We start from the raw sequence: 18718 nt of genomic DNA, 5'->3' as shown, positions 1-18718 counted from the left end.
TTTTTCTGTTCTATAATGCTTGTTGTCACATTTACGCCGAACTTCTACGAAATGTGGTAGTGCAAGGAGTATCTATGAGCCCCTCCCACCTCAAGATTCATATAAAAACCTCACATTAAAATACAAGCAGCCGACCTTTAGTGTGGTATTGAGTTCGACGTATGCGAAATGGAACAAAGTACACAGTACAAGAGCTAAAATGGAACATTCATTTATTACGATACATACACTTTGCACTTCGGGCAATAAAAACTTTCAATTCACCGTAGAACCCATGTACACATTACAGTTACCGGCATCAGCTTACTTATGTGCGCACTGGGGAATTTTGAATGTTAATTAAAACATGATTTTATTTCAACAAATTCTTGTTTAAACACTGCTTACATGTACTATTACTCAATCAAGAACACTATCATCCTAACTGTCTAACTTGCGTCGCTTTGTCTCCTCTAATCACTTTCTCCTTGTCCTATTCATTAAACAAAAAAAAAAGAAAAGAAAAAAAGAAAAATGAGTGGGCGTATTTTATTCCCGCATACAAGGACTTGGAACCGTTGCTACTTAAGTAACAAGTAAACATTATGAAGGTACGTCACTCTAATCACGTATGTTCCAATGCTAATGCTTTTAAGTAGCAAATAACACTGGAAACCTTGCAATCAAAAATATTCCAAATATATTTTCCAAAAAGGGAAAAAAAAATACCTACCAGAGATACCGTTACTTTTTTTTAAACTTTATTACAAATCAATTACACTTAACATGACTTTTTCTCAATGCCTTTATTTACCTCGGATCTGGCAGTATAATCTTCTTACTGGCCCTGGCTGCTGGAGTGCATTTGCTTTTCTCCATAGCCATTAGATAGCTCACGTCTGCAAGAACTGCTTCCAGATCCGCCATTTTGCGTGCTTTCCTCTTATTCTCGGATCCAAGAACCACACACCAACACACCTACAGATTATAAAATTATTTCAGCCCAACATGGGGAAACACATTTTTCAGAACTGATTCGATGACTCTTTAGGGCACTCACTATTGTTTTCACTGTTTTTAGCAGCAATTAAATACTTCATTCACTCCGAAATATACACATCACTGAAACCCACATCCACGTTTACGTGAACCTCTTACTACTGTAAACACGTTAAACCCACTGCCTGACATCCCAGTCACTATCTCCGACTGGTCTCTGATTGGTTGTCAGGATTGCCGCAACCCTAAGAAAATACATACTATACAAATAAACGTATTTCATGTAGAAAAGTAAGTGTATACGGTCTTATATCTGACCATATACTGAGTAAAGTAAAACATAAAATGCAAAATTTCGTGTTTGAAAAAAATATAAAAACTACGATACAGCCACATACTGGTAAAGAAGTGATTCTGTACTGGAATGCAGACGACAAAACAAAACACACGTTATCAAAAGCAGACGAATTTTTTGTGAGCTCTGATTGGTTAGGCCCTAGCAAATTCCACGTCGCTCCGAAAATGCTGTTTCTATATCCATTACTGTCGAGTACAGTTGTCCAGTCCAGAGCGAACAAATTGTACAAAAAGGAAAATAATCTAAAATGATATTTATTCTTTTTTGACTGTCTAAATATGCATATAATTAATATAAGTTAACAGTCTTTAAAAGTTTTATGATGATTATAGATATCAACTGTGGGGGAAAAAGGAATTGAAGTTTTGGTGATTAAAGTTTGTATTTTTCGTTCATAAATACAGTAATTAAGATTGAGCTAGAATCAAACCCAGTACAATATCTACTGAAAGAAATCTTACTAACTATTATTCCATTATTTGTTAACTTTTAAAGCAACCTATCTTCAACAATTTATTTAGTTGGTAATCTCACTCTGTTCAATTATATAGTCATTTAATGGAGCTTCCTTATGGATATAATGTGCTACGTGCATAAGAACCTGGATCGGTTACGGGTGAGTGCTCATATGGCTCAAATACTACGTTGAGTTATAAGGAAAGATTAAATCTTTAAGTTTAATGTCCCACTATTATGAGTGTGGGGCTAAGAGAGACGATGATTAAGGCAAGTAAATGGTGATGGAGGAATTGGTAGAATGAGAAATGGGAGGAAACGGGAGTATCCCTAGAAAACCCACGGACACTATATTGTCCACCATAAGTTTACTTGGCGGGTATCCAACCAGGGACCCCTCTACCACTGAGCAACCATGTCTTCTGAGTTACTACAGAGTGTTATCAGCTACAGAAAACAACAAATATGAATAAGCAACCACCTTTACAAACAGGGGTGCCCGAAGAAAATTTTCTAGTAGGAGGCTATCTCTATGGTTGCTATATTACGTCTGGTAACTAATATAAATGGTTTGCTATATTACGTAGACATATTCGTGAACCGAGCCCACTCACTCCTCCCCTTCGGGCGCTCATGTTTACAAACCATAATACATTTCAGAGCACTTTGGATTGGATTGGATTTTAGAGTCCCGTTCAGCACATGAGACGTGGGATCCGAACCACATGAGCTCCCGCCGGAAAGATTTCAGACCAAAGATGCATAATTCATATAGGAGTTAAATAAAAGTGGTTGATTTGGAGCTGAACGTCCCGTTCAGCATCGAGGCTATTTGAGATGTAGATTTACCCAGGCATTAGCGTCGGTTCAGAACCACATGGGCTCTCACTGAGAATCGAACCTAGGTCTCCTGGGAAATCATGGGCAGTAACCATATAGTTACGAGGGCGTTCAATTTAAATGGAAGTAAAATACGATCTGTTCTTTTTACAATATCTAGAAACAGATGGCAAGAATGATTTCTTAATAATTCAGTTTTATATGGGGTATGGAACAGCTAATAGGAACATGAGAGACAATTTCAATACTTCATCTTTGAGATACTTCGTTCGCTACAAAAATACCACTGTAGAAGGAATCATGTTTGATTTGATAGTGTCCTAGATTTTTTTGTGATATTCGCCAACCTGAGCCCTCTGAATTAAGAAATGGGCTTCTTTTCACAAAGCCAACAATGATAATGAGAGCCAATGTTCTAACCACGTATTGCTTAAACATACGTCATTTGGTCTAGAACATCTTTACCAATTATAACACATTTCAGAGCAAAAATATTATTTTCACTTAAAGAGATTTTTGTCTCATTAGTTAATGAGGTTAAATTGGGTTATTTATCTAGATAACCCAGCTCTCAGTGACTAGCAGTATTAGGGAGATTAAGGTGAGTGTAAAGGCTAGACTATCACCAATAGATGACAGCATTTTTTCCTATCTTTCCATTGTATTTTGTATGAAGAGGCAATATTCGAAACAATTCAAACTTTATCCAAAAACAAATTAAATTATTAATCAGGAAATAGTCCGGCGCAGTTCTTAATTATTTGTTTCATTCATTGTTGAAAGTACTTAATTTTTCTCTTTAAAAACATGTAACCAACAACGAAACTCTCTCAGCAAAGAAATGAAACAGGATATCATAAAAGTTCACCGGCGCAAATCACAGGGGGATGAGGGGGACATGTCTCCTCCAATCCTGGAACTGGGAGGTATCCCCCCAATAATCCGATTTGAAATGTGTTTTTGGGGGAGAAATGTGATGATTTGTGTCCAGCTACCACAAAGGAAAGTGAGGTGAAATTGATGTCCCTCCAGAATAAGCTTCAAATCTACCCGCCTCCTCAGGCTGAAGACAACTCTGCTTCTCTGGTCCTCCACAGCATTGTTTTTCAACGTCATAAATATCTTGAACATCGCTAATATATATATGAACATGAACAGGTCCATATGAACATTTTATCTTATTTTGATGTGAGTATCACCTCTTACAGTGTCGGTATAGTTCATTAATACCCTATATATATAACCAGTGACATAATTAAGGAAGAGGCAAATGGGACTTGTGCCCCGGGCGCCAGATTGTAGGGGGCGCAAAACTGTGCAAATATTTATTTTCACTATCAGGCAAGGAAAGGAGTTTTAGCAAACTAAAGATCATAAAAAATTACCTCAGAAACTTAACGACTCATCAACCTTAGGACCATACTGATAGAGCATAGAGCTATTCCTTGTTTTTAAGCCATTTCCTTCCGGATATGTCATTTCTCACATGAGCAAACTGTCTACGCATTTTGGTTATTATCAGACAATATTCTGTGATTTGTATCGATTTCTACTTTGTGTAACTTGTCTAAATTCACCCGTTTGTTTTGTCTCATTTTCTGCCAAATATTTATCACCATTTCTCCTTGTTTTGTGCGTAGGGAACAACTTTCATATCCATGCAATACAACGATGAACAAACTATTAATTTCATCAATATTAGACTTCCACGCGTACACAAGAGACATCTTTAATTATTAAAATGTTTTAATTTAATTACAGTGGATTTTCTCTTAACCGACTTTTCTTTAACTGTCCGTCAACTTACTTGTCCAACTTCCAAGAAATAAGTCATTTTCATAATCAGTTACGTCCCTGCTCCACAACAATATACAGCCCCACAAATCACACACTTTTTCAACAAAATTTTTATATTTTAAGCCTAAATGCCATTTCCTTTATTTAGTAAATGTGCTTATAAAATGCAGTACTGTACTTCATTCAATATTCTATTCTCAATCATATATATATATATATATATATATATATATATATATATATATATATATATATATATATATATATATATATATATATATATATTGTTATTGTGCGTTTTTCTCTCAAAATACACATACATCGTAAATTAGCGTGTGGCTTGTGTGATAGTTTACTGTGCTTCAATCAATATTCAATACTTCGTTCAATTGAATGGCAGTGAAGCAGCTTGTAGTCGAAACTTCTGATTTGGGTAACTTAACTTCATATAACTATAATACTGTAAGCCTTTTTTAAAAAACTATTGTAGAGATGCTATACAATTTAGGGTATATGAAATAGTGATTTTCGCTTTAACAGACTATTTTGTTATCCGACCAGGCTATGGTCTCGTAGTGGCCGGTTAACAGGGAGTCCACTGTACGAGAGGGTGCTGATGAAGATTGAGCCTACCAAGAAAAAAAATGAGTTAGGAAACTGAAACCCCCACACTATTCCACATATTCCCCTAGTAGGTCATTGTAGGTCATTGGATTTGCGACATTTGTCCTGCAACTTTTTAAGTCTTTGTAAATAGAAGTCTTTTGCCAGTTGGCCTTTGAACACTCTGAAAACGGTGACCTTTGATATATATATATATATATATATATATATATATATATATATATATATATATATATATATATATATATTCGGGAATAGATGGTAATCGGATGGAGCTAGGTCAGGTGACTAAGGGGGATGAGGCACCACCACTTGAAAGCCTAGGGTGGCCAATGTGTCCTGTATTTCAGATGCAATGTGTGAGGAGACTTTGTCGTGCAAAATCAGAACTCCTTTGAAGATCTTACCACGACGTTTGTTCTTGATGTTTTCGCGCAACTTCCTCAACAGAATACAGTAATAAGCTGTATTAATCGCTGCATCCACTGGAAGATAGTCCACCAGCAGAACTTCGTCCTTATTCCAAAAGATTGTTGCCATTTGTTTCTGTGCAGACCTCTGCACACGGCACTTCTTTGGCCGGGGAGAAGAACTGTACCTGCATTCCTTAGACTGTTCTTTAGTCTTGGGATCATAACAATAGATACACGTCTCATCACCAGCTACGAGTTTCTCGAAAAAAAAAGAAACTCACTTCTTGCAAAATGTTTCAAAACTGTCCGCGAAGTTCTCACTCTTTCCTGCTTTTGTTCCTTCGTCAGCGTTTGACAGTTGTATATGACGGCCCATAGTCCCCCAAAGTTTGTTTCATTTCATCGTAGATCTGCCTCGCACCTTTCCTTTGGAGAAAGAGAAGCTTCATGACAGTCCTATGCTGCTCTGGACTGAAGCTTGCAGGAAGTGCTGTTCTGATGTTCATTTCTGAAATGAAAAAGAAAAGGATATTAATACCATATATCATTGCATTTTGCAACATAGTCTATACAGATCCTGCCCTATATACCCTGCTAATGTAAGCTTCCTAGCTCATTTTTTTCTTGGTACGGCTCAATCTTTATCAGCACCCCCTCGTACTTGGTTTTTGGATGCTTAAAGAAAACAAACAAATAAAAGTTTCAGCGTTACTTCGCTGTTATTATCGTTACTTTATGTAGGCTTTCTTTATCAACTGTAGAATGGGATATTTGCTCCTATCTATTCATTAAAATCGTATTTAGACAACAATCAATTTTATACCATACAGGGTGTTCCAAAATTATCTTTACAACTTCGATCACGTGTAAGGCAGAAATGGGGATAGATAGAAAGCTATGGTTTGCGGCCTAATATTCACATACAACTAAAGTTTTGTTCTACACTAACACTTTAAACAAATCTCTCTTCTCTAGTGGATCTGGATTTACTGTATGTCTGATGAGGATCAAGGTTAGAAGATCGAAACGTAACATGTAAAGTATTTATTTTTATGAATAGTCTTGTTCAGCAGTTCAGTGTTTTATTTCTGTTCTTATTTGCAAGACGTGCAGCAATGTTGTGTTGTCTCTTCTCTAATTTCTTTTGTTTCTGTTGAAACCATCAAGGCCGAAAGCTACAACAATCAATTACTAGGCATGGGCGCGAGACCAAACGAGACGAGAACTGAAACAAGTCTCGTCTCGTCTCGCAAAATCAAAAGCTGTTCTCGTCTCGCGTCTCGTCTCGTCTCGCAGACCTAAGTTCTTGTCTCGCGTCTCGCAAAAATTTGGAAGTCTCGTCTCGCGGTCTCGCGCGAGACTTCTCGCGTTGGTCTCGCGGTCTCGCAAATCAATACTGGAATAATGTAGTCTTCATTCGACCCTTTTGAAATAATGTATACTCAAAGTTTACATAGTTTTGTTTCATAGTTGCATTGTTACACAATGCTTATCCACTCATTCCGATTCACAATGCTTGATTTTACACCCCACATTCTCGGTATTAAAAAATGCCAGTTTTCTGTAGTCTCTGTTTATGTGAAGTATGAATGAAATCGGTACGTTACATTTGAGTAATTTTACTTGCAAGATAAAAGCTTTCAAATAACTTGGTAAGAACGGTAACTCAAATAGCCGTATTTATAGTAAACATGCAGCGTTAGTAATATATATTTCACAACTTAAATGCACTTTCATCTAAACGTTTTCTTAACAATTGAGAGTTAAGAGATTAATCTTTAATAACTACAAGAAAGACTACAATGAGCTTAAATAAAATTATTATTATTATTATTATTATTATTATTATTATTATTATTATTATTATTATTATTATTATTATTATGAAATAATATTTCAAACTGTTTGCAATCTGAAACACTAGTTTTTTTCCTCAAAATCAAAACAAAACCATAAAAAAGTAGTGGAGTACCGACAGCATTCTTCTCCCCCTCCTTTTCTGACGAATAAAAGCTAAGCAGATATCAGTTCTGGTTTTGGTGAGAGGATCCATCTTGCAGCCATAAATCCATTTATCCTAAATTTATGTTTACGGAAAGAAACAACTGCTTTATTTTGACTAAAAAATTTTCCTTCTTAAACAAGCCAATAGGCCCTTTTTCTGCCTTCATAAAACAAGTTACCGTAAGAAAACAATTTGGTGGGCAGAGGGAATAAATCTGTTCTAAACCCAGAGGCTTTACATCACATTGGAACTAAACACGTGTCTTTTTCCCTCACACACACACACACACACACACACACACACACACACACACACACATATATATATATATATATATATATATATATATATATATATATATATATATATATATATATATATATATATTATAAGAAAGTCAGAGTGTCAGAGACAGACAGAAACAGAGAGAGAGAGAGAGAGAGAAGATATGGTATACTCTGACCTCGAATTTCTGCACTGAAGGAAAAATCAAAGCGAGCCGTATATTTTTGAACTAGGATATTTTTACCGAGGGTGCAATAACAGAAGACCGGAAACCGCAGCCGCGAATATGCAATGTTACCAAAGTTCATTGTTTCCGTCTACAAAATCTTTCGAAAAGACAGCTTCCAAATATGTCCTCAATAAAGAAATTTTAAAAAAAATGTATTGTACTGGTGTTTGCTATCCTGCTTTTATGATTTGTCAAGATGTTGTCTCATCATCAGGAGGAGGGTGGATACACAAGACAAAACGTGTCGGTTTTTTTTCTCCTATTTGCCTCCTCCTCCTCAAGAACTTTATGACCAAAGATCTTGGCTCACGACCCCAAAGAGAAAATAAAGAAAACAGTGTAGATAATGGAAGAATCTATTTTATTGCATTTTGTGAAAGTAGCGAGAAAGAAAAACTAACACAATCTTTATTTCTTGAATCTTTTGTCATGAGGAAATCTCCTAAAATAACTAGATTTTGATTAACCTTGTTAACTTAAACCTATTATGAAATCAGTAATTGTGACAACCTGACCAAACCATTTGAAGAAACAAGAACAGCTAACTAAGCAACTATCAGTGTTGCCGGAAAGTCACAACACTTACCCCGTTAACTAGATACTTTGAAACTACCAAAATAACAGTAAAACATAAAAAATCAATACAAATTTCATAATACAAATGAAAATTGTATTTTTTTTTATTTCCACTAGTCAACATAATTTATAGTAAATGTTCAAATAAATGCTAGCCCAGAAGTTTAGAAATAAACTATTAGTTACTGACTTGCCTTCGTCTACGATTGTCTCTACGATTTCAGGTGATGATGTTGTGTGGAAGGGATGTTTCGATGAGAACCATGCACTTCTAAGGTATCAATTTTGTAGAACATTAACATTTTTGGGGAGTTCATAATTATGACAGTAGTTTTTATATTAACTAGTGATGCTCACGAGATGCGACAAGAGGAAAAATTAGTCTATCTTGAGATGTCGTTAATGTATTATCTCGAAACAAATGTGAACTGTTTCTTGAATATAACCAGTCCTGGTCACGAGGCGAGACAGATTTGATTTTGTCTCGCCCAGTCTCTATCTCTCGCCTCAAAAACAAGATTAAACAAAACAAAATACGGAAATTTAGCTGTTTGTTTAGGCAAATAATAAACATTTTCAATTTCGGTATGACAAGGCCTGAATTCAATTCATTTTTGGTGTTTATTTAGCGTGGTAATGGTATAAGAGGAGTTATATAAAGAATAAACACGCGAAATCAGTGGACAATATACTGAAGATATTTTCAGCGAAACAATTGTTGTTCTCCTTCTTTTGCGAAAGCTTCATCCTCAACCATATAAGTGTCTACACGTTCAGCCGAATCTTTATCGAATTCATCGTCTGAACCGTCTGAATTCTTGTCAGCTTGTCAGAATTTCTCTCAAAACTGTTTTCGTATTGAAAACATGGATGATAAGTTCCGAAGGCTTTTGGCAACAACAGATCCTTTCATTTCTTCTTTGGGCAAATCATTCCATAAGAAAATGAAGAATTTGTCATCTGAAGCTGTAAACCTTCTAATTATTTCCAACACGGAAGCTGACAAAAATTTAGACGACTCAAACGAAGGCGATGAAGGGAATAAGTTCCATGGAGATTCGGCTGAACATGCAGACAATACCTACAGAGTTATTCCATGTGGAAACGACAAATTATGCCAAAATCTTCGTGCGGTCGCATTCGAGATTTGAGTGTTTGTCTCAACACTTATCAATATCTGATAGGAAGGAAAATGAAATGGTTTGTAATGCACGCCATTCATGTTGAAGATACGGCCATAGTTGAATCTTAAGTTATATTCATTTTTTTGGAGCTCTATCGAAAATGAATAAATAAATAAATAAATAAATAAATAAATAAATTGAAAATTGCACTATAGATATGTGGACAGTCCTTTTTTTTCTTTTACCACGTAATAGTGACGCAAATACACATTTTGGGTTGCGAAATATTTGGATCTTTCTAGTCCAAGTCGATGAATTAAACCAAAATTATATTTTCGGAAGAAATATTGAAAAACTTGTTGTGTCAAAGGGAACGTAATTTTGAGAGAATAATAAGTATCATCTGTACTTTCTATAGAACAGAAAATCATCTTTTGTGTTTCTAATTCCTATTAGTGCTAGTGGTATAAAGTATATAGTGCATAGAGAACGGATGCTGAGCTATGCCCCCTCTAACTTCTGATCGGAAATGACTAAAACGCTCAAATTTGTTTCTGAGCCTCACTAAAGTATCTGTTTTCTTGTTGTCACTTTATATTGTTGTTGTTGCTCCAAAATTCAAAAAAGAAGAAAGAAAGAAAGAAAGAAAGAAAGAAAGAAAGAAAGAGAGAAAAAAAGAAAAGAAAGCAATACATATCAATCTCCAAAACAGATGTGACCATTACAGCATTTTGAAGCTCCAACGCTACATCAAGATTGTTGTGTTGTCTGCATTCCAGGGTCTGAAACCGCTACAAACAAAATCAAATTTTGCAAGCAATTACAAACAATCGTGAACTGAGTCTACTAAAAGGAGTGAAAACAGAAAAACTCTACTCTCGTTTGTGATTGCATTCCTTTTTACACCCGGACTTTGTTTACAAGAATGTTTTTTTGGAATTTTACAGCTGCTAAGGAACGTGAAGCAGCAAGGAACGTGCAGCCACGTAAACATATGCCGGGACAGAAGTAAGTCTAAATACAAATTGAAATTTTCACCACTTGTGGAGGAAGCATATTTCTTGCTGGAATCAAAATATTGTTAGTATTCCACTGTGCCTTTTTGTTCCACACGGTTTAGAACTTTATATATAAATATATTTCTGGTTATTATCATTCACATAATCGACCGTCTTGCTCGATTTTTCGCTTTCAAGTGGAATGATTCTATATGGTTGAGGACTAAGGTTTCGAAAAATAAGGGGGAGAAGAACAATTATTTAACTGAAAAATTAAAATGACTTCATTAAGTTATATTTTAATTAATAAATGACTGCTAGATTGACTCTGTCCTAGCTATTGAAGTAGACAAAGTATCTTTCCCTCTCGAATCTCAAACTTTTTCAAACACAGTCCGCTATATGGATCCGCCATTTTGAATTTTTAAATTTTAATGTCAAATTAGTAAGTTTGTAATCAACAAAGTCAAATGCACCAATGTACCAAGTCCAGTTCGCCAATTTTACTTTTTCCAAATTTGGTCCTCCATTTTTTTTATTTGATGTCAAATTGATAATTAACAAGATCAAAAGCCTCATTATAGCAATTTTTGTCCATTTTTACTGATTTTGAATTATGACCACGTTTCAAGCATTTGATCCATAGTTTATCGATCTCTGTGTGTCGCCCTTTTGGACCGTCGCTCTCCTGGCTGTCGCTTTCTTTGTGCGTCGCCTTTTGACCCGTCGATCTCTTGGCTAACGCTCTCCTGGTCGTCGCTCTTTCGCCATCACTCTCTTTGCTGGCGCTCTACTGTCGGTACACCCATGTTTATTACAAAACTTGATCCTGACATTATTAACTATCTTCTCTTCAATATGTATGATGGTACTTGCAAAAGAATACCATATCAATATCACAAATGTAAACTATGCGAGACCGCGAGAAGTCTCGCGAGACTTCTCGCGCAAGACTTGTTTAAGTCTCGTCTCGCAAAAAATATCAGGTCTCGTCTCGCGTTCTCGTCTCGCAAAATATTATAAGTCTCGTCTCGCGTTCTCGTCTCGTTTGCGAGACGAGACGAGACGAGATTTCTCGCGTTCTCGCGTCTCGCGCCCATGCCTATCAATTACTCCATTTGAGCGAGAGATCGAAGAGAAACGACCCTTTACTGGCCAAGGAACGCAGGAGAACATAATGTTGCATGACAATGCCCGTCCACATGTCGCTTTGTTAATAAAGAAACAATCTTCAACCTGAGTTGAAAAGTTCTTTCATATGCAGCATATTCACTTAAACTCACGCCTCCATTATCATCTATCCAGGTTTCTACAGAATACATACTCTGATCAGAAGTTTGCAAACATTGATAATATCAAAAATTCCATCGACAACTTCATTACTACTGTCATTTGTCTTTCTTTGAGCAGAGAATTCGCAAGCTACCTGATTTATGGGCTAAAGTGATAGAGAGTCAAGGAAAATACTTTGATGATTAAGATTGTGTTTCGTTGCTTAAAAATGTAACTTTTATTCTCAGTAAGGTGGTGGGACCATTTAAACTAGATAGAAGAAACGCATGGGGCCAGATGCTTATCGATTTCTGTAGGGAACTTGATTTGGTGGTAACGAATAGTAGTTTAAGAAAAGAAAACCCAAGCTGTATATAGGGGAAAGTCTAGGAGATAAGAAACGTTAGAAAATCGATTACACTCTTGTCAAAAAATGTTTCAGGAATAGTGTAAGAGACGCGAAGACACTGCCAGGAGCAGAGATTTATTCAGACCACAATATTCTACTGGAGGAAGTGGAAACCCGGTTAAGTCAATAAAGAAATATGTGAAGAGAAATCTAAATTGAAGCTTAGAGCGACTAAGAAGTATGGGCAGTGATGTAAAAGAAAAGATTGGAAAAAATTCTGTGCAATGGATGATTTGGTAGGTAGTGTAGAAAATAGCTGGGGAAAAGTTGAACAGATTCTACTAGACACACTTCACAACAACATCGGCAGGATGGAAAGTGCACTGAGAAAAACCATGGATAGCTGATGTTGTTTAATAAAATGAAGGAATGCAGAGGGGCGAAAACCACCTACATCAAAGAATACAGAAGGCTGAATAATATATTGAGATGAGAAGCTGACAAAGTCAAAGAGAAGTACATGGAAAAAATATTTGAAGAAATAATGGAACTTCAACGGCACGGCAGATATGCTCTGATGTATCAGAAGTCATAGTAATTGCTAGGGGAAACTAATAAAAGTATATCCATGTTTGGAACGAAGATCAACAAGGTCATGTAGTCATTCATCATCAAAGAATTCTTGGAATCTGAGGTAGAATAAATACATTATCTATATGATCAGACATAAATTATCTATATGATCAGAAGAACTACCCAAAATATATTGCAATCGAAACAGAGGAAGAGGTGGATGATGATGAAAAACGACCCAGTATATTGAAAAGTGAAGTAGTACAAGATATCAAAGACGTGCGAAGGAGGAAGCCAACTGGAGACAACAATATACCAGCAGATTTGCTCAAGAATGCAATGAACGTACCGACTTCACTTAGTAACAAGACCTACCTGAGTGGAGAATGGCCAAATTATTTTCTTGATGCTACAACGATTGCATTACCTTCGAGATAGCAGACGAAGAAATGTGTTATTTATTTATTAGTTTTATTTTTTCACACTGGAAAGATGATTGTGCACATACTGAACAACTGAACAGGTGGCTGGAAAGTAAGACAGAAAAGTGCTGGAAGGAGATCAATTTTGTAGTCCGGAAAGGAAGAGACACCAGAGATGCTATTGGGTTGGTGAGAATGATCAGAACGAGTTCTTGATGTAAAAGAAGAGTTGTATTTGTGCTTCATCGACTAGCAAGAAATTTTGCCAGGACGAGCCAATTGAATGAAACTTCTAAAAATATTTTAAAAAATCGGAGTCAACTGGAGAGACTGACTCATTCGCAACCTGTATAGGACAATTGCCAAATTGCGTAGAAATTGCGTTTAAATCAAGTAGAAACCAACAGCGTAGAGATTGGAAGAAGAATCAGACAAAGATGTAGTATGTCACCTCAATTATTTAATATTTACAGTGAATGTCTAATGAAGGAAGCATTAATGGGAGTTGGAAATTTCAAAGTTGGAAGGTAAATTATTTACAAGGTTAGGAATGCGAATGACACGATTATTATGGCTAGAACAGAAAAAAAAAAAATACAGGAGATGATGAACAAAACAATTGACACTGGGAAGCAATATGGAATGGAAAGCAACATCGAAAAATCGAAAGTAGGGAGGATATCCCGTTGAAACACACTCTGCGGGTCAGAGTAGAACAAAGAGAACTTGAAGAGGTCGATAATTTTTAGTATCTGGGGAGTATTTTGACGAGAGACGCTTACTGCACCAAAGAGATCAGGTCTAAAATTGCCAAAATCAAAGAGGCATTCAACAAGAAAAGATCGCTCTTAACTAGCAGGTTTTTTAATATTGGACTAAGGAAGAAGTTGGTCAAGTGATATATATGGAGCATTGGAATGTATAGTTCAGAGACTTGGATATTACGAAAGTTAGAGAAGAAATATTTAGAGATGTGATGTTGGAGGAAGATGTAAAAGATAAAATGGACAGAGATAGTAACAAACGAGTATGTTTTAAAATAGCGAAAAATAGGAAGAAAAAGAACACAACTGATCAACAATTTCGAAAATAGAAGAAAACATTAGCAACTAAAGGAGGAAACTGAAGATCGAGAAACGTGGAAGAAACACTTCCAGGTCCGAACCTTAACGACAACAAAAAGTTACTCCCATAGTCCCAGGACCTGCCATCAGGCATAATATTAATTAATTAATTCTCGGTTTAAAAAAAGCTTGTAACTTATTCACACATAATATATTAAGGTATTTAGGGCCAACTTTCAACGACTTGATAAAATGAATAAGCAACTAAGACAACATTTGGGATATGGTGGCTGAATAACGTACACTTGCTAGCATCAAGTGTAATGCCAGTTTGAAAACCAACCAAGACAGCCAGCTCCGGGCTGAACGTAGGACTCACAAGTATTGGATGTTATAAATGCATTTCCTTGATTGTGTAATCTACTATAGTGAAACAAAAGTAGTACTTGAACAAGAAAAAAAATTCGTATCTCCTCCCTCTCCTATCTAAAAAACACATCCCGAGAAAATTGGCTTTTTTGCATCTCCACTCTCAGGTGAAAATCATGGAATATTGTCAAACCTTTTCTATTTATTATTCTAGTATTTGCACAGAGTCTTTATGGTAAATTAAATGCCTTCTTAAGCGCTAACCTGATAATACTAGAAGACTACAGAATAATATTGAGGAAAAAGTATGTAATAATATGAAATCTGCAAAATGGATTTTAATATCCTAACATTATAAAGTTAATCTTCGAAACTCAAATGGGCCTCCTTTTGCCGTGGATCCCCCGTATTGTGGAACCTGGGGAGGCGTTAGTTACGCCACTGCTAACTATCTTGATTAAACTTTGGAATACCGTCTGTGGCAGCTACCGAGAAGTTTTAGTGATAGGTGGCGAAAAGTTGGTCGAGGATGTTCAACTTCACTGATTTGTTTTATGTACGAAAGTGATGGAAGGTGACGAATTACCTTCAGTGAATAAAACATAAAATTTGTATGGCAAGTGAATTGAATTGGTCGTCAAATTAAATCACTTTAGGGTTGCTGTAAAAATGATCGAATTTTTCTTGATAAGCACGAATCTTAAATTCTACGCTGTTATTCTGTTGTACAAGAACCCAAATACGGTGTTTAATTAGAAGTGCTGCAACATATTTTTAGGGTTATATTAACTACAAGAAACGGCAGGGAAAGATATCCGTGAGACACTCATAAATAACTGTATCCATGGGACATTCTATAACAGCATAACAAAAACGATTTGTTGCTATTTGTACACATGGCTGATTATACCCCTAAGGGCTTGCGTGCAATCCTCTCTAATTTACCATCTCCCCAAATTTAACGTTCTTTCACCCAAATTTACTGTCCTTCCATCCAAATATACCATTCTGCATCCCAAATAAATTATACCATTCTCAACCGCAAATATACCATTTTCGAGCTTGATTGTACTACTTTCAGTGAATAATTATGTCCCCTTTATAAAATTATGGGCTCAGCCTTCACTCTAAAACCCGCCTGTAGCCACTCCTAGTCGTACGGATGGGGCAAGTAACATGCAAAGGGAAATAAATGCCACTGTGTCGTTACTATAAAAGAAATTAGCGTTCATGTGCTTGTTTTCCATCGCATAAGTCACAAATTTGAGCTTGTTTTCGAAAAGCAGACAGTATTACACCAGACACGGTTTATTTTCAGGAACTTATAGAAAAAAATTATAATAACATGTCATAAAAAAATGAACAGGAAATTACAACTGTGTCAAGAGGACCTAGCAGTTAGATTTTATAATATTAGCAATATACGTGACATAAAGTAGATGTCTTCATACCGTTCAGTGTAATCTTTATGGAAGTGATGTCCTGCTTTGGTGACACACTTTAAAAAATGACAAAGCAGGACAACATTTTTCGGGACTGTGTAAGAAAATATTAAAGTGGGTGTTTATTTGAGAAATAGCCATCATTTGCGATGATTTGGAACTTCTCTCATGAAGATTCCCATCCATCATACCAGCTGCGTCCAAGATTGAAACAACTGTGCGTGTAGTGTAAGCTCTAGAAACTAAAGATGGTAGATGCTTGACGAGCTTCCGTTGCCAGATGGAAGAGAATGTTACGTACCCTTCGCGGTGTTCCAGTAGCAAAACCATCAAAAGAGTCTCTTCATGGATGCGAACGGATCAGACTACAGGTTTTTCAAATCTTAGTGGACACCATCAAGTCTCGCTTTCCCCAGAAAAGTTTCAGCAGAGCTGTAGTGTTGATAGAATTGAACTAGTCCAAAAAATCAGGTAAGAAAATGTCGTACAGGACCAGAAAGCACTTCAAGTTTAAGAAAAATTGAAGTTTTCTTACGAGGAGACACTAAAATTATTAGGAATTTTGGGAACACAAGGTACAATCTCGCACGTAGGGCAAAACCTGCGGAAATTGTACTTAGAACTCGGGTGTTGTGAGGGGGTGGAAATGGAATTTCAGATCTAAGGGGACACTGCATCCACATTTTCGCGTAATTCTAATAATTTTCCCTTCTTTCTTTCTTGTTTTCTTTCTTGAACTTCCACAAAGGGACGCCATCCTCTCGTGTTCCCTTTCGTTCGGGTATCAGTCACACTTTTCAAGACAAATATAATAATATCTGTCGAATAGTGTCGCAGAAAATATTCTATTTGGCGCAGTTTGAAGGAAGGCTGCAATCAGTGGCGTATTTAGCGGGTGGCTATCGGACTTAAGCCCCCCCGAAATTCCACTTACAACCATAAGCCTTCTTACCATTTTCAGAAAAAAATATAAGTGCTTATTCGAGCATTATACCCGCCCCCCAAAAAAACAAAATCGTAAATACGCCACTGGCTGCAATTATTGTTAAACTGTTAAGTTTTAGCTCAAGTTTCAAGATTTCCCTTCTCTCTATAAAATTCGAAATAAAACACTGTTCGAAAACATCTGTTGGCATTGCAGACACAGACTGAGATTCACCTGTAACTATTAATTAATCGTGTCGTCCGCGAATCTTGCAAACTTCTAGCATCTTACCATCTGGACATCTAAATTCTGTACTGCGAACTTCATTCTAGCCGTACTATTTATACAATGTATTCTTCAATGCGTTTCCACGATACAACCAACACTATTTTAGTCATTAATTATGAAATTTACATACACGTACAATATTCACTCTTTCCCTACAAAATAAAAACTACATTACTACCGTAAATTGTTATAAATACTTAGCAACACTTTCCAGTTGAATGAATAAAGGAACTCAATAATTATAAAATAATTGGTGGAGTGGAGTGAGGATGTGGGAGGAAACGAGCGATAACCCGAAAACTCGATGGATTCGTCCACATAGTCCTTCTCGCTAGTCTATTGTAGTAGTAGTAGTATTGATTTCGTTTTTTTAATAAGGTAATAAGGTTTCCTCACCCCTTCTCATAAATTTTTATTCGTCTCGTCTCGATTTTCCGAAAGCTTCCTTGTCTCGAATTTTTTTTTTTTTTGTCTCGTTTTGTAAAACTATGTATACAATTTATGCCCTGATTTTCTTATTAATTTCTTCTAGAAGTTATCAGAATTCTTCCGGTTCACGAAAGATCCGTAAAGGGTCTGATACTACAACATTCAAAACGTATTAGTTATTAGAGTATATTGTGTAATGGTTTGTAAATCTTTAAACGTTGGTAAATACTTGTGTTCATATAATCACTTTATCAATTTATGATTTCTGTAGTTATGAGTCACGTAACCCTATAGTCTTTCAGATCTAAGATTTACAGGGATGCACCCACGTGGGGGGGGGGGAGCACCGGGTTGGTACCACCTCTCCAAAAAATCGTAACTTTACATACATTTGTACACTTTCTTAATAAAACTATATTTATTTAACATAGAAATCATTGATGTAACCTTGTAGCCTAAATATCTCAAAATTCATCTGCCCTCTTGCTTTTCTCATACTAAAAACAATCTAGTTCTAACACTTTTTCTCTGAGAATATAGGTGACAATTACTTATAGTCTTTTCGGATGCAAACTAACATATTATGTTCAATAACATAGACGCAATGTCTTGTAGTATTAGACCTCTCCCATCAAAAATTTATGTTTGCTCGCATGGGTGGATTCGTGTTACTAACAAGACTCGTGAAATTTCTCTTCTTGTCTCGTCTCTAATTTGAAAATGTACTTCTGGTCTCGTTAAGGACACGAAACGAGATTTTTCTTGTCTCGTAGGTAATACAGTCTAGTGGTAGGGCAGGTATTCCTATAGTGAGTGAGTAGATTGAAAAAACTAGTGGCTCAGATCCTACTTTCTACTGTAGGCTTTGTCCTATGTAACCTTCAGAGCTTCTTCGTGGCTAA

At 36.1% G+C, this 18718-nt stretch overlaps 1 protein-coding gene across 1 annotated transcript in view; it reads right to left on the bottom strand.

Annotated features, from left to right (window-relative positions):
- The window catches only part of Gprk1 (G protein-coupled receptor kinase 1), a 609628-nt gene extending 608254 nt beyond the window's left edge, over positions 1-1374 (bottom strand). The window contains exon 1 of the mRNA XM_081771441.1: positions 794-1374. Within this exon, the coding sequence (XP_081627567.1) occupies positions 794-906 (113 nt within the window). The 5' untranslated portion in view covers positions 907-1374. The remainder of the gene's footprint in view (positions 1-793) is intronic.
- Positions 1375-18718: the final 17344 nt, after the last annotated feature.

Source organism: Thermobia domestica, chromosome 9 (assembly GCF_964235325.1).
Source record: "Thermobia domestica chromosome 9, izTheDome1.hap1.1, whole genome shotgun sequence".
Lineage (NCBI taxonomy): Eukaryota > Metazoa > Arthropoda > Insecta > Zygentoma > Lepismatidae > Thermobia > Thermobia domestica.
Note: the sequence above shows the minus strand (reverse complement) of the source record. Positions and strands in the feature narration are given on the sequence as shown.